The sequence below is a fragment of the Gasterosteus aculeatus genome, chromosome X (assembly GCF_964276395.1).
Source record: "Gasterosteus aculeatus chromosome X, fGasAcu3.hap1.1, whole genome shotgun sequence".
Taxonomy (NCBI): Eukaryota; Metazoa; Chordata; class Actinopteri; order Perciformes; family Gasterosteidae; genus Gasterosteus; species Gasterosteus aculeatus.
The window spans coordinates 11745090-11762983 of NC_135698.1; the positions used below are offsets into that span (position 1 = coordinate 11745090).

At 43.6% G+C, this 17894-nt stretch overlaps 1 protein-coding gene and 1 long non-coding RNA gene across 3 annotated transcripts in view; one reads left to right on the forward strand and one right to left on the reverse strand.

Moving 5' to 3' along the window:
• Positions 1–1519: 1519 nt before the first annotated feature.
• Positions 1520–1938, reverse strand: LOC120809744 (uncharacterized). The gene is made up of 2 exons (XR_005710129.2): positions 1807–1938; positions 1520–1683 (listed from the first exon to the last, which is right to left on the reverse strand). It is a non-coding gene; the product is annotated as an uncharacterized LOC120809744 (long non-coding RNA).
• A 2331-nt stretch (positions 1939–4269) lies between these two features.
• Positions 4270–17894, forward strand: part of trim44 (tripartite motif containing 44) — a 33378-nt gene continuing 19753 nt past the window's right edge. Inside the window, exons 1-4 of one of the 2 annotated variants that reach the window (XM_040163176.2) lie at positions 4270–4799; positions 5541–6188; positions 7035–7112; positions 12619–12903. In XM_040163176.2, the coding sequence (XP_040019110.1) occupies positions 5559–6188; positions 7035–7112; positions 12619–12903 (993 nt within the window). In that variant the 5' untranslated portion in view covers positions 4270–4799; positions 5541–5558. Of the gene's footprint in view, positions 4825–5540; positions 6189–7034; positions 7113–12618; positions 12904–17894 lie in introns of both variants that reach the window. The other variant, XM_040163175.2, reaches the window with a different exon arrangement.

Consider the following 17894-nt stretch of genomic DNA (forward strand, 5'->3'; position numbering starts at 1 on the left):
TCCTTTCTCTCTGTCCATCTGACATCATGCTTTATATATTTAGCCATATAGCCAAAAGTTCCCCTTCACACAGACTTGAAAAATGATCAAATGCCCTGAGGCTGTTGACTGATAGATAAAGATGAGCAGGTTGGTAAAAAAGAAATCCCTGTAAAATTCAGTCTACTTTCATGTCTGCAAAATCATTTTCTCTGAGATTTTTATGAGGGTAATAAAATATATATATATATAGTATTTTTTGCATGTAATTGGAGAAAAATCACTAGGTGAATTTGTAGTCCCAATTAATTTGTTTCATTGGTTAAGATGGTTTTCTTTCTGACTGGTAATTCTGTCCATTTGCTTCTAATAATTCAATCTACGGTAGAACCGGGGTTTACAAAAAAACAGATGGGATGCTCAACTAGGGATTATTGATTAAATGACATGTTGATGGAAGAATGCAGGCTCAAAGCTGGAAATTGATTTTGCTTCTAAGGAGAAGACAGGCAATTAGGAGATTTTGTAACTCATAATAACCTTCCAGAGGTCAAAGTAAGATTTAGAACAGTATGATACCACAAGGAGTTAAAGGCTTCGTGGTAATTATGCATGCACAAACACGCAGCCCTTTTTTATCCGCATGAAGGACTTTGACTACAATACCAACATTTCAGATCAACAATCTCATCTGTATCTCCTTGGAGAAGGAAGGACCAGAAAAACCACTCATCTAAAATGTATTTTAACAATACGAGAAGTGTGGAGCCATAAGCATTTACATCTTTTAAATCTAAACTCACAACCAACCAACTAACAGCCCTCTCTCACAAACTAGAGAATATATATTTTTCACAAGGGAACACATTAGATATCTTTTACTTCTACTTTATGACACAGAAAAGAAAGGAAATAGACGGAGAGAGTGAGCGGTCTCCACTGAGTTGGTGCTTTGTTAATGCAGTCTGAACATTTAATGAATAAAGGAGATATAGGGCTGCGGTATATAGCAATTATAGAAATAAATTACCTTAGTTTAGAGAAATCCTCTCATGTTTTAAGTTAGTTGTAGCAGAAATTGTAACTACGCAAAAATGAATGTCTGTGTGTATGTATTACAATAACCAACAGTCTGTTCGTTCCATTTTACACTAAGGACTTCACTTACTTGGTACTTGGTACTATGAGAATAGTGGGCTGTTAAATGAATAAATGCTGCATAATATGCAGAAAATCTAACTTGTGGTCCTGTTATCAACCAAGGGAGAAATTAGAAAATTAGAAATCCGTTTATGCAGAAAAGCAGTCACGTCCTACAAATCTGTGTCTTAGCAACAACAGCATTCCATATTAGATCCTAATAGGACTTAATGATGAAAGGTTTTTAAAATGTAGTTTGAACATTTCAGTAAGTTTTAGAAAACAAAACCTATTCATATGCATCAACATTATTGAAAACTATATTCAGGACATGATCAATACCTCATATGAAACTTGATCAGTGGGGGTGGACTTAGAAATACCTAGATGAGATAACAGGGAAGTTAAATCAACGCCATGGCTTTTAATTCTCGGGAAACTTGATTTTACATCGTCTCAGATGACATTTTCAGAGGTGCTCTGTATTTTTTTTTTTTCTTCTTCAGTCACCTGTATCTCTCTGCCTCTGATCCGTCCTGACAGCTGTCCTTCCCCAACCTTGCCCTACAACACACGGACACACAGAAATCAAACATCGCTGGACCATCGCAGCTCCATGGGGCCTGCAGCTCACAAAGCATGATTACTGATGGCGAGCTGCGTCCAGTTCACACCGAATTCATCTACCTTCATTTCTGCCTTGAAGTCTTTAAAGGTTTTATCCAGCAAACGTTTAGTTTTCCTGCTGAATGAGACTGGGTCAGGAATCCTCTAATGACTTTGTAGAACAGCATGTCGAACGTACGCTGAGTCTGTTTTATGTTGCGCCGATAAGACCGGATAAGAGCTGTAGGAAAGCCAAGAGGCTCCAAAGCAAACGAGTGGGGGGAGATAATAGCGTATCAACACACAACACACGAGGTGGGGAACGGGGAGAAGAGCTCCTCTGACGGATCATTGCCGTTGCATTTCATCTTGAAAGAACAATGTTAAAACAGGCATTAGGTAAGTGTTTTCTGCCTGCCAAAGCCCCCCCTTCCCCTTTTCTGCCATCATGCCGTTTCTGAAGGCTCCATGTTCTTTATGCTGCCAACTTCCATGCACAGGCTTTTCTGTGCTGCAGAGACACAATTTAAGTAGATATTTAGCTTATATTGTGTGTCCCGTTGTGTTACTAGGTGGAGGAAGGATCAATCAAAAGCTCCCAGCCACGTACTGTATGTATATTTAGCGATTTTACTAATGAATTGCTGGTCAATGAGCCTTTTAATTGTTTACGCGGTGTAGAAAGACAAAGCTGTTTCTTAGTGCTCGGTTGAGTTTAATGCCGTGAAAGGTTTCTAAAAAAATAAGTCAACACACTGGCCATGTGCTTTGATTCATCAGCTCACCGTATGTGTGGTTCGATGGGATTTTGCTTTAAATTACGCTCTCATCAGCAACCCCTCCAATCCGAATCATAGATTTTTTTTACAGTGAAATGTGGGCGAATGCAGTTTCCGCTCCAATCGTTACATCAGTACGGGGTTAGCAACTCTCATGCAGAGGAAAATCAGATTTTTCCAGAAAAATATGTTTCCATTGATTCGTCCTTTGGGTTTATAGACTCCTTTCTACGAGAGCCGTCCTTTTCAAAGCTTTGGAAAGAACAGCTTTTTGGTTATTCATGACGTGCCATCCAATAGCAGTAACAGTAAACAACACATGCCAAATTATGGCTCATCTGAAGCCCGGCCCAATGGCCTCTTTAGATCCCTCAACAGAGAACAGCTTGTTCTCTCTCATCTCAGCCGTTCTCTCCAGACTCTCCTGCTCCATTGTCTCTCGGTGCTGGTTTATGGACGTGTACAGAGTTGTAAAGCAGACATCATAATAATAAACTCCCCAATTAACCACCACTGCTAAAAATTGACAATTTGAGTACTCTTCAAGCTTAACCCTTTCCTTTCGTCGGTTAAAACATAAATCTTTGTTTGGCCTTGTGGCTGATACTGTTCGCTGTAAACTCTTGTATACGTGTATGCATCTCCAATAAGACGCTCACTGGGAAAACAGGATGGAATTATCTGATGTAATATTGCTTTCACCGACTTTGCCTAATAACCCAGAGGAACGCCAGGGTTTGCATCTCATCCACAGGCTTCCACCTAATGTCATTAAGGACATGTTAACCACGTGAATCACAGCAATCCCTGTTTTTGAAGAACTAAATAATTGAGAAGGTTTAACTGCGGGAAGAAGCTTTAGATCTAAGACTCCCAGCACATAATCCATGTGTCTTACTGGAACAGTCTCTCTAAACAAAGCAATTGTATGATATTACATTGGTTGAGATGCAGTTTCTTCAATCTAATATAACTATTACCAGCTGTCGCTGTGCCTTTGTTTATGCGGATGGATTGAATATTTCATTCCTCAAACCAGCATAGATTTTCATGGTCTGGATTTGAATGTTTTTGCTCCATCAGATTAAACTAGATTGTTTATTAAGCATGGCATATTTTAAAAAATAGCATTCGGTGCTATTTGTATCTGAATGTAAGTGTCCTGTCTCGGATTATCACTGTTTGAAGTCATTTTGCTTTTTCAGGCAATGTTCTGTTATTTTAGTTTTTCCATGACATTCTTGTTGTTTTTTGACTTCTAGATGCAAATATTTCCAATAATGTTTCTAGTCAGAACTGTTGATTCAGACCATTTATTTCCTATTTTAGTTATCACTGTATTTAATGTATTCAATAAAATAGAGAATGGTTTCTGAGTTTTGTTCGTGGAAAAGCAGATAACCTGTCAAATCAAAAAGAAAGACGGAAAGCAACTTCACACTGACATTCGAAACTAAACTCTTTACCCACATGGTCTCTGGTCACTTTTGCATTTTTCTGTTTCTATTATTAATTGTGATATTATTATTGTGACATCCTTAAAATGTAGCGAAAAATGAAGCTGGTCAATAATATTTCAGTGGGTGCCAATAGCTTCTCTGTGAGTAAATCATCTTTTATACTTTATAGTGAGTTTACCCAAAATGTCCCAATCAATTAAAGTTAGCTAATACGAGAGGTAAATTCAAAATAATAATAATCTTTACAATTGTTCAATATTGCGTCACTTAAATTCAAACGACATTAGCTAATGCACGCGGCTCTAAATGTCACGTGTCCGTTATGTCCGTTATGGTGTGGGAGCAGGTGCGCACGTGATCAACTCAATGGCAACTTGCAGGACTCGAGGGTCGCTGCGGTTTTGGGCAGCTAGCTCCCGACACAACGTCAGCTAACGTCAGCGGATCATCGCGAGAACCGTTGGCTTCCACCACCTGCCTCCGGTGAGCTCCTTCCCCGTCAAACGGGTTCTCTCTCTCGGACCAGATGTGTGTGTGTCTCTCCCGTGCGCGCACACACGCGCAGGAGACTGACGTCACAAGCAGGAAGTAGAAAGGCAGTCAGCAGCCTCATGACAACAAGGAAGTAAAAACGCCGTCGGGTCGAAGTGAGGAACCTCTTCTCTTTCGTCTGTGACGTGAAACGTAAGAACGTGCCGAGAGCTCGGCAACGGAACTCAAGAATCAAAGAGAGCGGCTACGGAAGTTAGCCTTCAAGCTAATTCCTCCACTAAGTGAACAGTATCTCGAAAACCAGCCTAGAGAGAAGAACACAGAGGGGGCGGGACACGGACAGGTACGTCCACTGCAAGCCCTACAAGGTGTGTGTGTGTGTGTGTGTGTGTGTGTGTGTGTGTGTGTGCGCGCGCGCGCGTGTGCGTGCGCGCGCGCGCGCGCTGCATTACAGCACTTTTACTACCGGTTGTTTGTGTCAGCATTGAGGAGTTAAAGTACACAAAGCTCAGGAGAAGATGGCTCCGAGGAGAAACAGAAAAATGAGATGTCTCTTCTTTGTGTGTGTTTCTTTGTGTACAATGTACACGATGTCTCTCTTAACTTCCTCCAGGTTCACTCCTGCAGGGTGAGGTGAAAGAAGGGTGAGAGGGTATAAGGACAGGGAAGAAAAAAAACAGAAATAAACCATGTAAAGGTCACAGCCTGATGACTTGCAGAGGGAGGTGAGATTAAAAAAAAAACAGCGTTGTTGTTTGGGATCCTGCTGAGGATCCAGCTGTACTCAGCACTTTCTGTTTGCCTGTCAGTAAACAAAAGTGAGTCTGTGTTTGCACGCAGAGACGGTAACCGTGACTGTAGATAGGGTCTTCTTGGTTAATGTCCTTGCAAAATGATGGATTTCTAATGGTGTAGCTTGTGGAACAACATTTGTTGTTGGGAGTATTATATCAGAGGGATTAGTGCAGAGGTTCTTGGACTTTCCCCAGTGCAAATATGAGAGCTGTTCAGAAAAGGTCACCGCTATTAATAACCTGTCCTCTCCTGTGTGTGTCTCCTATACGACTTATTCCTCTTATCCTAGTATCTAGTATCAGCCACCATGGACCACAAAGGGGAACCCCAGGAAGACGTTATGGGGTTGAAACACGAGGAGCTGCCGCAGATGGATGGATCATGTGACGCGTGCGAGCCTGATGAGGCCCAACCGGCCACACAAGTTTGCCACACCTGCAGCTTTGCCTTCTGCCGTGTGCATGCTGACGCACATGCCAGCAGCACACATCATCCCATACAGCCTTACAACCATGCGGAGACACAAGCTAATGGACCTGGCAACGACAGAGTCTCCAGAGTTGGAGACGGAGCAGAGGATGAAGCTCGTGCGGACGGGGCAGCTGGAATTGCCACGAATCGGGAGAGGCCGCCACCCAATGGCGACGAGAGAGACGGGGCTGGTGGAAGACAGGGAGCCAGGAGCGGCCTGCACCCGGAGGCTGAGCCGGGTGATGGAGCCGAGGGTGCAGAAGCAGAGCAGGAGGCCGTGGCAGCCGGAGAGGCTGGGAAGAGTGACACCGTGACGGTGGAAAGGCTGCGCTGCAAGGAGCATGCACAGGAAGGCTCCCTGTACTGTAAAGCTGACGAGAAGATCATCTGTGTGGTGTGCGCTGTGCAGGGTGAGCACCGCGAGCATGAGATCATCACCCTGCATGAGGCCTACGTTTGGCAGAAGGTGAGTCAGACACCCAGTAATGGAATCATGTCCGGCTCGGTTTTGCAGAGTGTTTGTGATTTTTCTAGAACCATTTAGAGTCAAATGTTGCCGACACGACATTTTGTTATTGCACAGTGGACCGATTGACAGAGGGGGGATCGATAGTATCAGAAACCATGACTTGGTTTGGGATTAATATGAAGAGCTGTCAAAGTGAACACCAAAACAAACTGAATGAGCTGCACTAGTGGTTGGCTGAGGGTAATTCGCAGAGCACAAGGTTTGTCCTCTGCCCTCTGGCAGGGGATCTGAAAAACAAAATTAGAACAGCGCCTTACTCTTACTTTATGGATTGATGAGAGACAAAGGGGGTCACACACACACACACACACACACACACACATACACACATACACACACACACACACACACACACACACACACAGCCGAAGGCCTCATTAGTTACTCTAAACCTGCTTTAGTTTCTGTCCTACATCTATCCCCTGACACATTGAGCGAAAGAACTCTTAATTTCCTGGAATGGTGATATGATTTCCTGTTGCTGTGAGCATGTAAGACCTTATATGCATCGCATCCTGTAAATGACTGATGAGCTGTCAAGGATGTTCCATGCCTTTTCTTGTAAATGTCTTCTAAATGTCAAAACAAAAATGAGAATATTTGTTTTTGTCGTTGCGCCCTGTCTCCCTTTGTATAGAGTTAGGACGACAAAATGTGATGCTCTTCAAAAATAAATAACAGTGCAATAATGGACTACTAACAAACAGTATTTTTGTAGTTATATGCTGTTTTTGATGTTGTAGCGTTGTGCTTACTGTCCGTTTTGTTTTGCCCCATTTTAAGAGCAGGCAAGGTTATGACCTTTTGGCCTGCACGCAACAGATGTCCGAGAAGATCAAGTCCAAGTGGACAAACCCTGAGGTGAGTGCGAACTCTCGCACACATCATTGCTGCAGCAATAAAAACACACTTAACTGCTTTGCAGTAATTGATGGACGTTTCAGTCAGCTTGAAAAATTAAAACTGAACAGCCTTTCAATGCGATTCTGTATTTCAGTTTCCCCAGTCAATCTGACATTTTATTGATATGATTTGGTATTTTCAATGTATCTCAAATAATAAGAAATGATACATGTTTAATACATTGTCTATATGGTTAGTAAACATGAGAGCCAACTATTTCATGCCCCATTCTGCAGCAACAGTTGTACTTCGAGTGAACAAGTGATGTCGTCATTGTGAGATCCCTGAGTCATAGTCGGGCCTCAGCTGCTGTAGGTTTTTATGAGCCAGCACTCTGACAGTCAAGTCAGAGGTTGTGTTTTCAACTTGGTGTACTCCTAGTCGAGAGAACCACACACTGTTCTCTGTTTTTACCGTCCTATTGGACTTTTTTTGCGTTGAAGAAATCCTCCTTTTTAGGACAGAGATTCCAATATTTTCTATTCCTCTGCAAATAAATAACATGGACAAGAGATTCCTTTCATTCAATGTAGCCAATATGACACAAATACTCAATACACCCTCATAAAGCTGTGAAACAAAGACAGGCAATAATGGTCAATAGTTGAAGTAATGATGGTAACATTTTTGCAACCAGGTTGCCGTCACCTCTTGATATCAACAAGGCAAAAGCGCCAAAGTGTATTTTCACGTCAAGTCAACCTTGAAAACCTTGGCTGTGTTTCCATTACGGATGCCATAGCGGGGATGCGGGGGGGGCTGTTCTGCCACTGAAAATCCAACCTGACCGCCGTGAGAGGTGTAAGGGTGAGTGACCGCACCGGCTCTCTCAACCAGCCCTGCGACGCCTTTCTTTTCCCCTGGTGGTCTTTAAAACTGTGTCTGAACGCACCGGGGAGCCGCGGCACAGGGGAGCATCGCTCTGTAGCTGCAGAGATGTGACCGGAGCGCTGTGGCACGATGCAGAAGGTTAATACGACTTTAGCTGGCAGCTGGCGCCCGATCCAAGTTCACGTCTATTATCATGCTGAAATATCAATGCTGCCCCAAGGACTTCCTGGACATTTAGTCTTCTGCTGTTCAGCTTTGGAGGTGCGATTGGCCCGCTCGGCTGCTCGCTTGCACGGGCCTCCGTGTGAGACAGCATTTTGGGGATTTTGCGTCCGCGCGTCTTCTCTGCACACTTAAATGTCAAGGTTGCTTATTATGCGTGACAGGCAGCCATCTTCAGAGTGACTGCTCCTGGTGAGGGAAGTTGAGTCTGCGCATAAGTGAGCGGGACCGAGGCAAAAGAAGAAGATGAGACCAGAGTTGGAGGTTACATCACGTGGGATCTCTTTATGTAATTTGTTTTGAGCACCAAATCAACATCTAAGAGTTGGAAAGGAAGCTGAGAGAAAAGGAGAATCAAGTAGATCAAGAATGGCACATAGTTGGAAATGACTAACTAGTAAACGCACCGCAGCGCGCTATTACGCAGATGCTACTTTCATTATCATTTGTTCCTTTTAAGACGGCGACACAGTTCATCACCAATATGATAATACCATAATGTAATGAATGCAATCAATTGTTATAATATGCTTGTGAAACTTGCTACGCGTGACGGAAATGCGCAGATTGATGAAAAGCAATCAAAGCGGTGCGATCTGCAGTCTGTGAGAAGGTGAAGGCGAGTATTTAACCCGTAGCTGCTGTTTGCTTATTAAAACTACCTTGCATAATGATGTACTTTGCTGCAGGTGTGGGGATTTTAATCTTCCCGAGCTCACATCTCCGAACTCCACAGGGAAACGGAATGCAATGCAAAATAAAAAAAACAGTGACGAGGCTGCATGCATATTAATGCAGGACCGGAGGCGCTTCGTAAGCATCCGGGTCCTGTCAGTCACTCAGGCCAGTTGGTGTGCGTTCCTTCTTCTCGGACAGCTTATTTTATTTACTCGCGTCCCGCTGGGCGGGGGGGGTGGCGTCGTCCGGGAAACACAAGTCGGATATCTGGACGGCAGCACGGCGACACCAGCCCAGTGACGAATGACCGTCTGCGTCGTCGCCCCCTCCCTCTTCCCCCGCCTCGCCAAATGTGCGAGAGACGCAGACGGTTATTTTCATCCTGCTTTCACCCCCCTCCCCCACCCCCCCGTTGTTCATTCCTCATCCTTTTCTCCCTCCTCCCCCTCTCTCCGTCTCTGTACGCTTCCTCCCAATGCTCTTTTAGACCGCAATTCCCCTTCCATCTCAACCCGCGGCATTCTAATTGAATTACTGGTGAATCGTTCCCTAGAAAGTTGCTCTGCTGACACCGGCTCACTCAGAACCAATAAAACGGTGTTTAAACTTTACCGCCGTTAAACCAAAAGCCTTCTGTCTCATTGTTCCGCTTCCTCTTTGAAGTTCTCTTCCATCCCCACTTTGAAGTTCTGTATTTGTGACTTTTGAAGAGCTGATGTTTTTCAAATGAACTCGTGTCGCTGTGTTGTGTTCGAGGTTTGATTTTGGAGAATCATTTCTGGGAGAGATAAAAGCGGGCATTAGAGGGATGTGTTCACTTGGAACTGGGCCACCATTGCCAAGGGCAAGGACAGTTCAAATCCATTTACTCCTAATGTGCTTTTAATGCTCCTTAAGCCATTTAAAAAAAAAGGCATCATACAAAACAGACCCCAGTAAACAGGACTGGCACTGATTTCAAAGAAAGTTAACCAGTTGAACTCTAGTGCTCCCAAAAAATCCCCCTCAAGGAGCATCAAAGTGGCTCTATGCCCTTTTCTAAGAACATCTGCATTTTTCATTACTTCACTGAAGCTGCCGTATGCTTACATTTAGGGAGATAAAAGGACACGATTGTATCCACATGGTTAAAATGTAAATTTGAACACACTTGGTGTCAAAACTTAATGATAATTAAAGATAATTCAAACCAATATTTTTTTTTTGTCCACTAAAATTAATTTGACCCACTGATGGTGTCTGTGCCGTTAAAGAGGTTAAGTAAAACCCTGCCGACTTTTGTTTTCCATATTGCCGTGTCCTGATGTCCCACCAAAGGAGTGCAACACGATTTATTTTCTCTTCAACACTGCTATACTTTTATTCCCAAGGGCCGTGGTTCTTTCGTGCAGTTTTTTTTCCTTCGGCACTAATGACTCCCTTATTTTTTTATAAGTTAATTTTATTTGATTGTAATCATGTAAAGGCTTTGTGGAAAGTGTATAAAGCGTTTTATTTTGAGTAAGGCACAAACCCAACCATTGGTGAAACATTTTCACTCGCAAGGAGCTGTTGCTTTTTTGTTTTTTTTTTCTCTCCCAATTTCACCTGTCAGCCCACATTTCACATGTCGCTCATATGGTCCATGTAAGTAATAACCCATCCAAAATGACTGAGGGTTAAATTGGACGTATGAAGTCTTAACCGGCATTACCATAATTCCTCAATTTCTCTGAGAGGGGTTTTGTCGTGATAATACGAGGCATGTTTGAAACACGGCCGGAAATGACAATGGCTCCCCTAATCTGCTCGCCCGACATCGTACCGTTTTTTTGCTTCAAAAAGAAATGAGCATTCCTAATCTGCTCGCCGGATGCCTCCCTCTCCCCCCTCCCCCCCTCACTGTCCTTACTCTCACTCTGCCCTTGCAGAAACGTGCCGCTGTCTCTCCCGAGGCCTCATTTTTGTGGCTTCAGCTTCAGATCAGCACGCATGAACGCTGCTTCCTCACTCGCTGGGCGAATTGTCAAAGCAACTCTGTGAAAGGTTCGAGGGCAGAGGGCTCCTGCTCCAGATAAACAAAGAGCAGCGACCCGGGATCACGGCTCTCATCTGCAACGAGGGCCCCGCTGGGGTCGCAGAGCAGAGGAACATGTGACATGGAGAACATGATGAAATGGGCTCGTTTTGATCAGATGCTAAAGACGGAAAGTTTAACGTTGTAGCGGCCCTTTGTGATTTGTTCCTAGTGCTTTCTTTCCAATCCCTGAAACCTGGTGTCACCACAAAATAGGCTGTATGTTATGTGAAATTCATGAGCTCTGCGTGATCAGTGATAATAAATAGAATATTTTTTATTGAGTTCATACTGTAGATATATTTCTTAAACATGCACATTCACATTACACTTGGTAAACTTATGATGAAAAAATTCCTTCTTAAAGCTTTTTGAAAATGTATATTTGAAAGGTGAACTTGGATTTTCAGGGGAATTCGACTTAAATATTAAAAATATAGATCCATCAGTGACACCCAAATCGGAGCCATCTTCGAGCAAAAGACGTCTGCGTTATCAAAACATGAGCGACAGATCAACCACTGAATTATCATCTCCCTACGAAATGATGTAGTGTAGGCCTTGTTATTTTGTGAATGGGTTTTTTAAGTGTTAAATGCATACGTTTTGAATTGATGAGTTCATAGGAGATTTGATCAGGCTATATTGTAAGTAATTTGAGCGTATTTGTGGTCTCTTTCTACTATTTCTCTATATGGTTCTTTCACATACGCATTTCACTTCCAGCGTATCTATACAAGGAATGGGACATGCTGCTAGTCCAACACAGTTGTAGTCTATCGTTCCTAATTATTCAGACATATATTCAGGATATTGATTTTGTTGAGATAAAAAAAAACAGCACTCTTGCTCTCCAATCAGCTCCTAACTAAGTCTCTGTCTGATTCCGAATGAACAATGTACATATAATTTCCCCACCGCTCATACAAAGAAAGTAAATTAAAAGTGTTACCTCTTGCGCTTGGTTTAATGGCCAATTTGGTAAATCTGATTGCTTGTGCAGAAATGGCACGAACATGATGGAACTGTGGGGCCCCTGGGTCCGTGGCGCTGCCAACCCCAGTAAAGACTGATGATTCTGTGCTTCACTGGAGAGAGGAAGGCTGAGGGCAAACAAGATAAAATAGATGGAAAGGAAGAGAGTGAAGTTCTGCTCAAGGGAAGATGAGAGACCGGAGCAGCTGATGTTCATAGATTAAAGCGATAATAACATATTCAGGAGCGGAGATCACGACAAGAGGCTTTGGGGCTTTTACCTCACGGCGTTGGAGGCGGAACCACCTCGGTGGCAGTGACTGTAGGTTGGCAAATTGTTTATTGAGATGTTTTCACGTAACGAGTCGTAGCCAAAGAGCGCTCCGTCAGGGAAATGGGTGGAAAAGGTGTCTCAGTGAGCAGTTTGGTTGCCCTGAAAGCCAAACAGATGGCTTGCCTTCGTGGATGAGTCTCTGAGGCCTCTATCTACAGATGGGATGCATGGAGTTTACTTGCAGGGGGTTTGCTCCATGCTTTTCTTCGTGCCATCAATTAGGTCCTGCATGCAGAGACCAGTGGGCTTGTTAAAGTAGTATTCCCATATTTAAAGTAAAACCTCAATTGATTTCGTATTTCTCCATTTTTGCATCTGACTGACTAATTCATATCTCTTCCTGTCGCTCCCTCGTCTACACACCTCAGATGTCAACGGAGGAGCTGGAGGCCTACGTGAACAGTCAGTTTGATGAGCTCCGCAAACTGGTGCGTCTGGAAGAGAAGAGGACCCTCCACCTGGTGGACCTCAAAGAGGCCTTCCTGACGGCGTCCGCTGCGGAGAAAATCGCGGAGATCTCCCTCCAGACCGAGCTCCTGCAGGAGGAGATGGCCGAGATCACGCACCAGCTGTGCCTGCTGGAACAGGCGGAGGCGATGGGTCCCGCGATGGCAGCAGAGGCCCTCGGACCACTACCAGCCCACAGAGTGCCGGTGAGATTCGGCTCCGCTATTTCACCGTTAGTGTCAGACTGATGGCTTTACACAATTACAGTCTCCGTCAGTACAAGTGGTCCTAAATCTGAATGGTAATCAATGTGATTTTTTCAGTCCAGTTTCAATCTGTGTTTTTCTTTTGAAAATCGACGGATTCAGAGGTGGAGGTTGGTTTAGAACTGGGAAGTGAGTAACTGCAGTCTAAGGCTCCGACTGTGGGAGTTTGGGGCAAATTTAACGCCAGTAAATCCCCCGACAGTCGGCTGAGAAAGACGGTCCAGGACCGTGATGGTATTGAAGTCCGGCCCAGATTATCTGGTAATCTCCCTAACTGCTCGCTGCCGCTATAATTTCAAAAAATGTTCAATTTCTTTTTAGGGGTTGAAAGCTTCCTGGGATTCTAAGCGACGGTAAACGCTCTACTCCTTGAGGCTAACGTTAGCTTGCCTTCTACTGGCGTCTGATTTAAGATCTCACCTCTTGCTCTCGCTGAGGAATAGTCGATTAACGTCTAACGTTGGCCGCTACCCCCGAGCCATTCTACCCCCCACTCGTTTAGCCTTCTGCTGTTGTCTTTTTTCTCTGCTAAGCTTTTCTCTAGTAATTTGTGGTGCCGTTTTACTTTCCGCTTTGTTTAACTCTGCTTCCCCATGAGATCGTGTGGCGGTTGACGCGTGGCGCTGCTTTGCTCCCTCGGGCATGACGATCATAACAATGCGGCGGCATTATTTTCAAATCTTGTACCTCGTGCGGGTTTTAGATTAGAGAGAAAGAAGCCTGTGCAGATTCTTCTTATAAACTAGAAAAGCGAAGAACGGCAACTAATCGAAGCTGCATCACATGACAAGGTCTGCTGAGACGAACCAAACCGGGTCAATGCTTAATCAAGGCTAACTTTAAGCAGAGAGGTCCCGAGCCAAAAGTTGTTCGTGAGGGCAGCCTTGTAAAAGAGGGATCAACTGACTCGTCGATAAACAATTAAAAGCAGTTTGTCAGCCGGTTGCAAGCTGTTATGTAACTGATGTGCATCCAACTTAACAGTGCACGCGCTGTCGATGTGGTTATTATTTATCATTTCTACCATTGCGTAGTCTGTGGAACCTCGGTTATTATCGTAATCTGCTTGTTGTGTGGCCTCGCATAACCATGTGCCTTGCTCAGAGACACCCGAGCAGGGTGGTTGAATGCAGCAAAGAACGTTTGAATCCAGGCCTTTTAACTTAAAGGACTATCTATTACTATTTCTAACGACCGTGGCATCTGCTGAATGGTCATTATGGCAAAAATGAATACGGTGAACAGGTGCCACTATACACAGTTTGGTTCCAAATGAAAGCCGAGGCCGGCTGTATTCATCCTGCAAGAATTGTGTTCATGCAGAGAAAGGGAGTCTTCCTTTCATAAAGCCCGCTGCGTCAGTGTGATTCGGGTAGTTGGATGAACATTAATCTCGGGCCGTAGACTAATGAGGAATAAATCTGACCGCGGTTGTCCTTTTGGCTGCATTCTACGGCTATACACACAGCAGCTGGCTACACTGTCCTTGTCTATTTTTAATACTCGCCCCTGAGTCAAAGCAAGGTACTTGTGCAATTCATACATTTACACGCAAGTTCCCACAGTCTTTTCATGCTTCTCTCTTCTCCTGTTTGCACATTGAAGTGGAGGTTTTTGCTGCGTAAACATCTCAAATTTAAATACCCCATCAGCCCATTTGTCACTCTCTATCCCCACATTCAGGAAAAGGAGGCTTGAGTGTTCCCAGGTGACGCTGTACAGGACCAGGGAGACTGCCGTAATGGTGCTGTGCAGATTGCTTTTTCCAGCTGAGAGATGAATCCATGGCGGACCGAGTTCATTAAGGCCCCTTAATTGAATGCTGATTCTTACCCCGTTTGGTCTTGTGTGTTCGTTGTGGCTGGAGTGGGCAGCGTTATTCACAAATGTATGGTCACGGGAGAAGTATGTGCAGCTGTAGAGATGTTGCTAATGCAGTACTTGTGCAGCGGGTTGTGTCTTTTTAAATGTTCCAAGTGAAATTGAGGTTAGTTGTATGCGCAGTAAAAACAGTCGTTGCATCGAGTTGCCCTGAGCGCAACAACACCTGCAGACATTCCGTCCTCCGTTAAAACAATTGTGATGTGCAGAGGTTTTTTTTTTTTTTGTTTCCAGAGAACGACCGGCTCTGCCATTAATCCTCCCGCCGGCTCCCTCGATCTATCACTGTTAGTCCGTCCGTCTCATAGCTGCAGTGTCTACAGATGGTACGCTGAACTGCAATCATTCACTTGCCTCTTTACTGCAGTTCCGCTGAACTTTGCAGAGCGTTCCCTCTCCGTGACTACTTTTTTCTATGAATAATTGTTTTGCTAATTGCTTTGTTCAAAATTGAAACAAATTGGAGGTGTTTGAGGTGATGTCTTCATCTGTCCAAGAGAAGAAAGGACCAGCAGCTTTTGAGCTGAAGTCAGAAAAGCAATTGTTGCGTCAGGCTCACCCACCGCAGCTCCGTGACAGATTTTCTCACCTTCATAAACTCCCTTCCTTTCTCCCCTCTCCAAAGAATAAACCACATAATTGATGTGAGCCTTTGGGCTCGGGGTCAAACAAACAAATTGTTGCTGGTTCAGTTTAATAATCCCTTGTTGTTCTTTTATTGCATGCACAGGAACACATAAGTGTAGACACACACATACACACACAAAGAGGGTCATCAAGGATGAGAAAAACATTCAGAAAATTATCCAATCAGCGGGAGCCAGAGGGAAAATACATTAAGCAGCTCTTGTCAGTCCATTTATCAAAATACTCGCTCGCAAAGTTTTCATTAAAAAGTGCCAGTAGGCCCTCGTATGTACACCCATACCGTTTGTTTACCTGAGCATTCACTGATGACTGTACAGTAATTAAACATATACAAGAAACGTATACCTCACTGGGCAGGAAATAGTGGTTCTGCCTGACTGGGACTCAGCCAGTGCATAAAGAAAACAAAGCCAAGCTGTCTCATCAGTCAGGCATTGGGAGTCTGCACCAGTGACCCGACCCCGTCTCAGGGGTGACCCGGGTTAAATGTTTGGTTTGTTTGCAGTGGATGGACTTTGAATGCGGTTAAGATAAAAATTGTGTGAAATTGCATCGTATTAAAGGGGCCGCTCACCCCTGAAATAACTATATTTATTTATATATATATATATTCATAAGGCTGATTGGAAACCCTAATTTGCTTTAATGGACCACTAATGAAGCCATCCAACGATATTAATTTCATGATATACTGACTATTTTCTACTCGTCTGATATTATGACTGTACTAATTGCTTATTATGAAAGGCATTTATTATAGATCGTTGCCGAGTATATTAAAAACCGAATAAGCCAAGCTTATTACACCAATATACCTTAATTTAATTGTGAACAGCCGTTTTCTATTTTTGCTGTGATCCAGCAGATTTCCTTTTTTGGGGAGCTAGCGGCACCCCTTTTAAAATCTATCCAGGCTGCATTCAAACAGATCAAGGGCACATATTGCATCAAGTTGATATTGTTTTGAAGGGAGCAGCTTCATGTTGCTTAGTTGGATGACTCTCAAGTCCGGGTTGTTCTTACAGGGACGTGGAGAGTTTGAGATGTGCACATTATGGAATGAACAGCCTCTGGCCACTTGAATGATGTAACAAATGTTTCATCAAGTATTATTCAGCTGTTTTTATTCCCATGGTGCTGCAAGCCGTCAGTTTCTTTCTAAAAGCAAATTTCTTCCAATTCTGTGAGCAAGGGGCACTAAAATACTCTAAATGAAGAAAAGGCACTGACATTCCATTTATGAATGGAATTCATAATGCAAAAGAAATCCATTGTGCATTGTACTAATTCAACATTTACATCCATAAAATAATTTAGATGAACTCGTGTTGCATGTAATCAATTGCAACAAGACAAATGCTTTTTGGGGCTTATATCATCAACAATACCATTTGATTCCATCTGATTACTAGGATTGATTAGTCCGTATGAATCATTCTATAGCTTACAAAGTCATTATAAATCAACTCCATATAAGGTCGAATCCCTTGTTGATTTTGGCCTCTAAAGGGAAATTGATTTAAAAAAATGATAGACGCAAACATGTTTCCGTAGTGTATTATTACTCAGAATAGTTAGAACCTTTTGATTCATTAAATCCCACGTACAGTCCACTTGATTGCTTCTCCGACTGAGAGGACGAATAAAATGTAAATGTGAAATCTACTGAAATGATTTTACCCGGCAACATCATGGGTTTTGATAGCACACTTACACTATTCGATTTTTTTTTTTTTTTTTTCTGTGTCGTTCTTTTTGCATCTCTTTGCATCTGCCGCTGTTAGCAATCATCTGATGACAACTCAGTACACCAACCAAGCAAAGAGAAAGAAAGGCAGCCTCGCAGCCACCAGTTGCAAGCTTCTCTGGCGATTTGTAAGCTTTGCACTCCCAATTTCCCAAATTTACTTTTGAGTCTATTTAAGTGTTTGACGCGGTAAACCAAGCAGAATCTGACCGAGTTCCAATATTTGAAAGTACACCATTTGTCCAGCTCTGGAGCTGATTAAATTTAAAGCCAAATCTTAGTCGGTGAGGCAGACAGCCAGCCAGTGCTCGTCAGCTCATCTGCTGCGCTGCCAGGAAGCCACAGCGCACGAGGCGCTGTAAATTACACAGTGTCAAAGTCCCTTTCTGCCGCAGCCATCTTGGCGTCGGTAGTTGAGGTCCAGAGCTACACGACGGTCACTGCCGGGGTGAAATATGAAAAGAGAAGATAAGAAAAAGAGACTGTCTGGTGCTCCAAGTCCTCTTTACTGAAGATAAACCAATTGAGATTACGAGTGGTGTGAAAAGTAGTGAGACTGTTGCACATGACACCAATTTCAAGTGTAGTGCATTGATACTGGTGCAGAAGGTTCAAGCCGCTAAACAAACTGGTGTCACTGGGAGGCCGCGCGAAA